A 9,738-nucleotide genomic window follows, 5' to 3' on the forward strand; every position below is an offset into this window, starting at 1 on the left:
TAAAAAAAATTAGCCAGGCGTGGTGGTGGGCACCTGTAGTCCCAGCTACTCGGGAGGCTGAGGCAGGAGAATGGTGTGAAGCCAGAAGGTGGAGCTTGCAGTGAGCCAAGATTGTGCACCTGCACTCCAGCCTGGGCGACAGAGCGCGACTCCGTCTCAAAAAAAAAAAAGTATCATCTCGTGATGCTGGAGGCCTCCCCTTTGGCTGTGCCCGTGCAGTACCTTCAGGGTGCCTCACTGCCACAGTTGATCCACACCCAGCAGCCTGCCCACATGCTGCCCATATCTCCCTATGAAACTCAGGACACCCGTCGTCCATTGCAGTTAAGGCGATGGTCCTTCACACCCAGTGTTACATTCGTACGTCTTTGGTTTGTCTTCCCAGCTTCTGCTGACCTGGTGGTGCTGTGTGGCCCCTGAGAACGAAGCTGCCATGCCTGGCATTAATGATGGCAGCACCCATAGTCTCTGAGCCCCTGTTTCATTGCCTCCCAAACTCTTTAGGGTTTTGAGCACAATCTGTTGAATGGAAGTCAGGGTGCCACAGTGAAGGATATTTATCTCTGCAGCTCAAGTGAGCCCAGCCCTCAAAAGTCGTGGTCCAGGATGGAGGGGAGCCAGCATACCCCCCTCCCCATCCTTGCCCACTGCCATGAGGACAGAACTGAAAACCAGGAAGTGCTTCTTCTGTCCTCCCCAGCCACTGGCTCTAAGCTTGGCTACGGAATTTGGTCTCACCCACAGGAGGTTTTGTGAGATTCTGCAGTAGAGTTGGAGGGATTCAGAAGTTGGTCAGGCTAAAGCGGAAGCAGGGATCTCCTTGGAAACACTCAATGGGTGGACGTTGGCCTGGATTTGGGCCACTCCAAGATACAGAGCTCCCCACATCACAGGCGGCCCCTTACACCAAGTGTGGGGGTGTCCTTTAGACTAAAAGGAAATCCGATTCCCAGCAACAGCCACAGATTATTGGTGCAGACTCTGGGGCCCCATTGGAATAGGGCTAATCACTCTCATGCCCAGAATTCATTCAAAGATGACAGTTATTAAAATGCAAAACGACAGAGCCACAAAATCTTAGTTTTACTTGTCATATGATGTTGTCTAGTGCAGGCCCTGAAGTCATCTGTAAGTCAGAGTGTTTGGGTTCCTGAAGACGGCACTATTTGCTGGGGGGAGGTGGGGGCATCCTACACCCTTTCAACAGTGTCTCTCAATAGAAAGGAAAGGAGGGGCCTCGTGATGCCCTTTGCCGTGTGATGCTCCCCATGGCCAGTGGTCAGAGGACGCGAGTGTATGACTGAGGCACTCCTGAGCCAGTAAGTCTGGGAACTGGCGCGTGTGTGATAAAACTGGATGCATTCCTTGCCTGGAATGTTTTGGCAGCCCTCATGCTTGTTGCATGTGTGTGGGTAGACACTTTATGTAGCAGGTCAGAGAGAATGGACACGAAGGGCCTTGGAGGCAGGGACAGCCCCAGTGGCCAGCATACAGAGCCTGAGCCCGACGTCAGGACCGTCTGGGACAGATACTGGGCATGTGAAGGAGTCAGGGCCAGGGGAGCAGAGTGGGCAGAGGTAGAGAGGGAACCTCGGGAGTGAGCCAGGCAGTGCGAGCTAGCAGACGCAGGGCCTGGGTCACCTCTGCCAAGCTGGAGCGAGCACCTGCCTCCAGGAGGAAGGCTTCCCTCGGGAGAAGGCAGGGTCCCAGCACCCAGCCCTGGTCATTCAGCTCTGTCCTTCCTTCTCCTTCCCCACATCCTTCGAAGCCAAGGGTTGCCTCGTCTTGTCTTTCCGGTGACTCTTGTTTCACCCAGTTCGCGCACTGCACACGTACACTGTCACTGTACTACTGGACTTGACAGTGAGGGAACGCTCAGGGCACACACTGCGCACAGCTGGGGTACGGAATCCGGTTCCTGCTACTCATATGGTACCTTTGTTCAGGGTGTAACTGCTAGTGTGCAAAGCTCTCGTAGCGTGTGGGTGAACAGGCCCTGGGACTCTGCTCTGTGCTCTCCTTCTGGGGCCTCATCCTTTAGGTTATAATTGGGATGACCTTGTGTGAACATTTGCCCGGGAGTGTCGGGCTTCACACAGACATCCTGCATTCTCGTGAGCACCACCCCGTTTCACTCTCCAAGCTCTCCGGGTTTGCAGGACAACCACATGGCCACCTTGGCGATAATCCTTGTGACTTCCCCTTTGCTGGTCTTCAACCTGTCCGGGTTCTTTGAGGATTAAGGTTCTTGGTCTCAGGTTATGGTGGTAACGTCAATGCTGATATGGGCTGTGATGCAAGTTTTGCTCTGAAACATGTCCACGTGTTCTGAATATATGTCGCATTTATTTCTAAATGCAGGAATGGAAATTTCAGAAAACCAGAAGAAACTTGCCATGTTAAATGCTCAAAAGACAGGACATGGAAAGTCGAAAGGTAAGTTATGGAGAAGGCTTTGTCTCCTTAATGCTTATCAGTATTCTCCTGAAAATGGGGAGCATACCCCAAGTTGTCAGCCTGTGACCAGCTTGGAGTAAGGAAAACAGTAGAAGTTAGAACTCAAGGGCAGGTTCAGAAGTGGGGGCAGGTGAAGGTGGCCTGTGTTTGGTTTTGAATGTGCGTCAGTGTTTGCTCCCATTGGGATGTGGGCGTAGGAAACCTTCAGAGGTTCTGCCAGAGGGTGGTAGACCTCCTTGCCCGCCAGCGGCCCCTCCGCTCCCCTCCCCCAAGTGCTGATGGTGTTAGCCACCGGGTCACGCACATCACCAGTCTGAGGCAAAACCAAGTCCTCTTGCCTCTTTTAGCATGAGAGGACAAAATCTCAAACCCCAAACTGCTTCATCAGCTATAGGCTGGATATAGTCTAGTTTAAGTAAGAAAAAAATGTAAAGGCTCGGTACATCAGGCAAGGAGTTAGACCAAAAAAGACACATGAGGGCCGGGCGTGGTGGCTCAAGCCTGTAATCCCAGCACTTTGGGAGGCCGAGACGGGCGGATCACGAGGTCAGGAGATCGAGACCATCCTGGCTAACCCGGTGAAACCCCATCTCTACTAAAAAATACAAAAAAAACTAGCCAGGTGAGGTGACAGGCGCCTGTAGGTGAGGTGGCGGGTGCCTGTAGTCCCAGCTACTCGGAAGACTGAGGCAGGAGAATGGCGTAAACCTGGGAGGCGGAGCTTGTAGTGAGCTGAGATCCAGCCATTGCACTCCAGCCTGGGTGACGGAGCCAGATTCCGTCTCAAAAAAAAAAGACACATGAGCTGATTTAGGGCAGTGATCCCCTAACCTCCATGCACATTAGAATCCCCAGGGCAGCTGTTCAAAAATGCCCAGGCTGCATACCCAGGGCTCTGATGAACTAGGATCTGTCCACGCTGCTGGTAATGCAGATAGCTGGCCCAGCAGGAATTCACTAATAAGGATTTTTCCCAAAAAATATGCACTGCATTCTTAGAAACTTTATTCCAGTCATCTTTCTACTGTAAAAGGGATTACCCTATGAAATTTATCTCTGTTCATATTTTCCTGACTGCAAATGCAAAAGCAAGGACCAGTGAATCCCAGGACTGCAGCAGGCCACTGACTGAAAGGCCAGGAGGAGCTCCTTCCCCAAACCACACTGAGCACTCCACTGCTTTCTCCGTGCAAATGCAGAATTTATTTTCCCCACTAAGTTACAAGTATCTTTAAAGCAGAAAAACCCATGTCATTACTTTTTTAAAATCTCCACTTCTAATGTCAGGTTACTAGTAAATCATTTTGTCAGAATACATTGTTTTCTGTCCGTATCTTCTGAGAGTCACTCACCCCGCAGCCGGGCTCCTCAGAACGGAAGGACTGCTGACATTCACGGGTGGCCACCCGGTGGGACGCGGTGCCTGCGTTATCTGATTTCTTCCTTCCTGCCACCTCGGGAGATAGGGAGAGCCTTCTGGCAGGTCAGGGGCAGGGGTGGGTTCTGAACCAAGGCCTTACTGCTTTCAGAGCCCACCCTCTTCGTGCCATGCTGACTCACACAGTTACCTTTAGATCTAATCACTAATCTTAATAAACCTTCTAAATTACCTCTGCACAGATGAAAAATACCTAGGCCAGTGAAGTTTTGATTAGAGTGATTACGTATTGGGGGCACAGTTCTAAGCACTTTACTTCTATTAATTCATTTAATTCTCATAGCAACCCCATAGTACTGTAATCCCCATTTTAGGGATTGGGGAACCAAGGAGTAGAGAAATCAAATAATTTCTGCAGTAATCCCAGCCGGTAAATGGCACAGAAGAATTTGGGCCGAGGTAGCATGCGCTCCAGACTTCCATTTAGAGCATTTTATTGCTATTCACCGTGACCGTCAGTCTGGCTTGGATTCCACCACTCCCCGCTGCGTGTCCTGGCATTCAGTTTCTTTCCCTGTCTAGTTGTCATAATACCCTCCTTGGAGGCTTTTTGGGAGATTTCAGTGACAGAGACTGTGTCAAGCTCCACACGGAGTACCTGAACATAGCAAGCATAGCTACTGGACCTTCTTTTTGGTTAATGTGAATTAAGAATTAGCTCTCTACAAAAAAGTACAAAAATTAGCTGGGCATGGTAGCACCCCTGTAGGTGCAGCTACTTAGGAGGCTGAGGTGGGAGGATCGCTTGAGCCTGGGAGGTAGAGATTGCAGTGATCCAAGATCACACCACTGCACTCCAGCCTGGGCGACAGAGTGAGACCCTGTCAAAAAAAAAAAAAAAAGAATTAGCTGAGAACTTGGACTTGGAGTCTCAGCATTTTCATTTTTTTCCTTTTTGGTTAACAAGTGACCCTCAGTCCCTGTTCCATCTCTCTCCCCTCCCGAGTCAGGCTACAACAGGTGCCCCGTGGCCCCACCGCACCAGAGCCTGCACCCCATCCACCAGCGCCACATCACTATGCCCACAAGCGTCCCCCAGCAGCAGGTATTTGGCCTGGCGGAACCCAAAAGGAAGCCCTCGCTCTTCTGGCACACCTTCAACAGGCTCACCCCCTTCCGGAAATGAAAACAGGAGGCTGTGCTTCCACGGAGCTGGGTGTCAAGAGGAGAACTGTCTTTGTTTCTTGTGTGCTTCAATCCAGGGAAGGTTTCTTGGACCCAGTGATAAAAACTTCCTTTTTGGGATCAATGAAGGAGAGAAGGTCTTGGAATCACCTTCAGTCTTTGGAGACCCAGCTGCCTTTGTGGAAGGGAGGAGATGGTCATGACACAAAGCTTTATCAAAACTACACAGAAACACCCGTGACCCGCTAGGAGATGGCCCAGATGTGGGACCCGGTACCGTGCTCTACAGTGAGTGGTGAGGCAGCAGCTGAAACCACCCCTGCTGATGGTGAGCAAGTGCTGCCGCTGGTCCTAACACAGCGTCCAGGGCTTTGCAGCTCCTACGGGGTGACGAGGTTAGAGGATCGCTTCGGCGTTTGATTTTCAAGGGTGTCGTCAAGACGGGGTTGACACAATGCTGCACATGTCTGGTCACACTTAGAAATTGAGCTCTTACTCTCTTCTGTAACACGGGGGGACGTACAGCTGCCGTGGAGCTGACCACGGTGTTCCCTGGCATTGTCCACACAGATGCTAAATGGTGGTACAGACGTCATCCTGCAAGGTTCCTCTTCCTGCAAGCGAAGGGGAGAGAAACAAGAGGCACCTGTCACCTTCATCGCAGTCCTCAGTGCAGAGCAACTTACGCATCCTCAAGAATCCACTGCTTTTCAGGCAAGGAGGGAGAAATCCTCCTGCACACTGCCTTTGTCCCGGAGTCGGTTCCCTCCTGCCCGCACATCTTGAGTAACTCCGAGCAGAAATCACGTCTTGCCCACATACTGTAACCTAAGAAACTGCTATTCAAGGCTGGGCACGGTGGCTCATGCCTGTAATCCCAGCACTTTGGGAGGCCAAGGCAGGTGGATCACCTGAGGTCAGGAGTTCAAGACCAGCCTGGCCAACATTGCAAAGCCCAGTCTCTACTAATAATACAAAAATTAGCTGGGCATGGTGGTGCATGCCTGTAATCCCAGCTACTGGGGAGACTGAGGTAGGAGAATCTTTTGAACCTGGGAAGCAGAGGTTGCAGTGAGCTGAGATCGCACCATTGCATTCCAACCTAGGGGATAGAGCAAGACTCTATGTCTCCAAAAAAAAAAAAAAGAAAAGAAAAAAAACTGCCATTCAAACAACTGTTTGCAATATAAAAAGCTCATTTACTCTAATATTTATGATACAGTGAATATGAAAATGCACTGGTCAGAAGGCATTCTCAAAAAGCCGCACTGCTCCCGACATCGTCCTTACCAGTGAAATCGCAAAGACAGGCAAAGCAGTCGTGCTTCTTGGGAATCCGAAGCTGCCTTTATCACATAAAGCCAAACAGTAGGGCATAACTGTGTCACCTGAGCATGTCATCAGGCTTCTGAGGACTTGTTCTTTATAAGAGAGACCTTCACAAAATATCTTGGCTCAGAGATAGCAGTCTTTATTAACAAAGGCCATGCGCGCTGACACCTGCAGATAATCACCTCCTTTTCTTTGTCTGTGTTGTACATTTTCATGACATAACTTTTAACTATGTCTAGAGAAGGCAGGCTCTGCAACAGAGATGCCCTTTCAACCCGCTCGGTGCCCTGGACAGGAGATACTGTGTTACACTGTTAATGGATTTCTATTTGAGAAGCTCATTTTTGTATGCAATCGCTGCAAAGTTTTTTTTCTAACAGGCTCATGTTTGAGAATAAACAAGTCTGTGATGTCAGAGACAAAGGTGTATTCTTCAGTCTGCAGGTGTGTGGCACCTCCCTTCTCCCCTGAAGCCCCCCACATCCAGAGCCATTCCTGAGGGGTGACATCATGAATCAAGAAAACATAACCTTTGTCCTCTCAGGTGAAGCCTTGGAACATTCTGTGACGGCTGATGTCCGTTCTGAGCCACCTTGGCACGCGTGCTTATGGGCAGCATTGCTAAGGGTTCAGGTGCCCTGTGGCTGGCAGCCCCTGAGTTGCTTCTGTGGACCATCACGCCGCGCAGCGTGTCCTGAGACGGAAGTTGTTGCAGGAAGGAGCTTCTGAGAGGTCCTGTGGCATGTGGGGGCGTGTGTGCGTGTTTCCTTCTTGAACAGACATTCCAACTTTAGTTGTGTTTATAGAACTGACCTTTTTACTAACAAAATACAATTATACATTTTGGAAACTATACTTAATATGTTTTTCCTGCACACCTAGCAATAACTGTAGGGGTCTCTGCTAGGGTTGTTTTTGTATGTACAGCAATTTTGAACAAATTATTTTAAATGTAATATAAGAGAATTCGTTTAAGGAAGTAAAGAGAATCATTTGCTTATGTTACATTTTCCGTGAGGATTCAGTTTAAGAGTCATTCTTAGGGCTTCCATTTCCTAATATTTATTCATGGGTAATGAAGAAATGCTTTGCATTTTGTGGCGAGTCCTAATTTATTTTCCAGCTGAGCCCTGACTTCCGGTTCCCACCTACCTCCATGGACTTCCTAACAGAGACTCATGAATACCAGGACATGTTTTTGTTAAATCAAGTTCAGTTCATTGCCCCGGTCAGTTTTATACAGTATGAGGGTCACTCGATTAAAGATCTTTCCTGGGTAGATCCTACTTCGACGTTCAGGTGATTTTGAAAACCGCTAACATTTTTAAAAGGCTAGAACATCCTTTGACTTCTTGAAAATCCGCATGTCTGGCTTGGGTTTTATTACCACATGCCTGAGTTCTTCAAAGAATAGAAGGCTCAAGTATTCTCATTTTCCGTTTGCCAAACTTCCTTCTGATTTGAGTCACATGTTCCACTTGGAAAAAAAGGGAACAGAGAACCTCCTCCATGGACAGTGTATGAATTTCACTGGGAATCTTGCTGTCTCCAGCCTCTCTGCCTTTCTCTCTTTTTAACCTTACATTACATAATATTATAGATGGGCCAAAAAAAAAAAGATGGCATAACATTTTGAGGAATTTCACCTATTCGTTCTTCATGTTTGAAAATTTGTCGACTTTGTTAGCAGACAGTTGAAGTAGCCTTGGGTCAAAAGCAGCCTTTTCAATTGTGATCATACCTAAAACATATAAAAACCCTGAAGTAGATTATAAGCAATTATAAAATCATAAAATTGAATGTTTGCAGAATCCTGGAGCAGTAGCTTTCTTTGTCTTTGGCCTGCAGACTGGGAAGAGGGCAGCAGTAGTACGCCAGAGCTTCCCTGGGATACCAGCCGCGTGGCTGCTTTTCATTCGATCTGATTTTTGTTTCCCACTGTAGATCTGATTTTGTAGTTGAAAACATTTCACCATCAAACACTATTTCTGAATATCGTGCCTTTTTTATACCTAGCCTAGATGAAAACCGATGCCATTCTTATTCAGAAAATCCCCCCATCCTACATGACTGTTACCTAGACATAAAGCAAAAGTGCATTTAATTCAAAATTTGGTTCACAATAGAAGTATTTTGTAAAAGCCAGCTGAACCAGCGTTTTACCAGGTGGAAATCTCTGCAAGCCAAATTGCTGATACTCCTTCATACAAATCAACTTGGTGTCCTAGCCAGAATGGAACAGCATAATGACCTGGAGTTCGGGGGAGTATTTCTGCACTATTACTTGTCAGGGAGAGAAGAAAGAAGTGTCCCTCAAACGACAGTGTCAAGAACTATGAATAAATGTTCTTTCACCAGCTCACAGGCCAGAAATGCGGGACCCAAGTCAACTAGGTGAAACTTACTAGCAGACCCAGCTTTTCCATAATAACCTAATCTGCAAATCAGTTTATTAAAGTTTCCCTTGGCTGATATTGTTGTTTTCAGGATGCAATGAAAGTGGATTTCAGAAGGCTTTGGAAAAATAAGTGGAACATGACTGATCTGAAAAAAAAAAAAAAAAAAGCAAAAGCTTAAATATTTGATGTAAGTTTACTTACCTACAACATACTTTACATTGTTGCCTTTAGTTATCTCACAGGCACTGACATTTTATATTTAGAAAATACTTTTAATCTTTCTAATCTTTTTGTGTAAATATTAGTATCCATTGTGTATGACTTGCTAACCTACTTTGCAAGACTTTGGGCAACATTTTAGCTCGTTAACTTCAAGATGATGTGTCATCTGTATAGGTCAAAGGATGGGACTTCTGAACTGAGGAATTCGCTGTTGGCAGCCGAAGTATGATGTACAAGATTGATGTAACTTGATATGTATTTTTGTTGACTTTTTTTGTAAAAAAAAAAAAAAAAATTACAAGGTTATTTGATTTTTTAAATGCTGTGAATCTATATTTGTTGTTTTGTATATTAAAATTCATTTGCCAAACTCGTTCTGATGATGCATTTGAGTAGCAGCCTTTATTAACAGGAGGAAGTGGAGAGCTGGGTGCGGGGGCTTCTGGGACTTGTAGTGCCTCTGCTGCCCTGATGTCCCTAGACTTCTCAGTGGCAACAACTCATCCATTGAGGAGCTCCATGTAACCCCTGGGTAGGCGTGGGAGAGGGAGGGCTCTGAGGGCAACCTAGGAGGGCACCCTGGCTTGAGAAAAGCCAGTGGTTGTAGTAAGAGGGATGTGGAAGGGAGCAGTGGGATGGGGCCGCTTTTGCTAGGGATCATGGAGAGGAGACAAAGAGAACAGACTGTGCCCTCTGACTGCCCCTGAAGGCTAGGCCCGGCCACAGGAGCTGTGTTAGTGGCCCTGCTCACTCGCACTTTGCGGG

General features: G+C 47.6%; 1 protein-coding gene across 23 annotated transcripts in view; it reads left to right on the forward strand.

Annotated features, from left to right (window-relative positions):
• Positions 1–9,738, forward strand: part of SPATA13 (spermatogenesis associated 13) — a 327,141-nt gene that overhangs the window by 316,965 nt on the left and 438 nt on the right. For 7 of the 23 annotated variants that reach the window (XM_015439064.3, XM_074021714.1, XM_074021721.1 and 4 more), the window contains 2 exons: positions 2,362–2,436; positions 4,846–9,343. In XM_015439064.3, coding sequence (XP_015294550.3) covers positions 2,362–2,436; positions 4,846–5,021 — 251 coding nt within the window. In that variant the 3' untranslated portion in view covers positions 5,022–9,343. Of the gene's footprint in view, positions 1–2,361; positions 2,437–4,845; positions 9,344–9,738 lie in introns of those variants that run through there. The other 16 variants (XM_074021719.1, XM_074021716.1, XM_074021723.1 and 13 more) reach the window with 4 other exon arrangements.

This window comes from Macaca fascicularis, chromosome 17 (assembly GCF_037993035.2).
Source record: "Macaca fascicularis isolate 582-1 chromosome 17, T2T-MFA8v1.1".
Taxonomy (NCBI): Eukaryota; Metazoa; Chordata; class Mammalia; order Primates; family Cercopithecidae; genus Macaca; species Macaca fascicularis.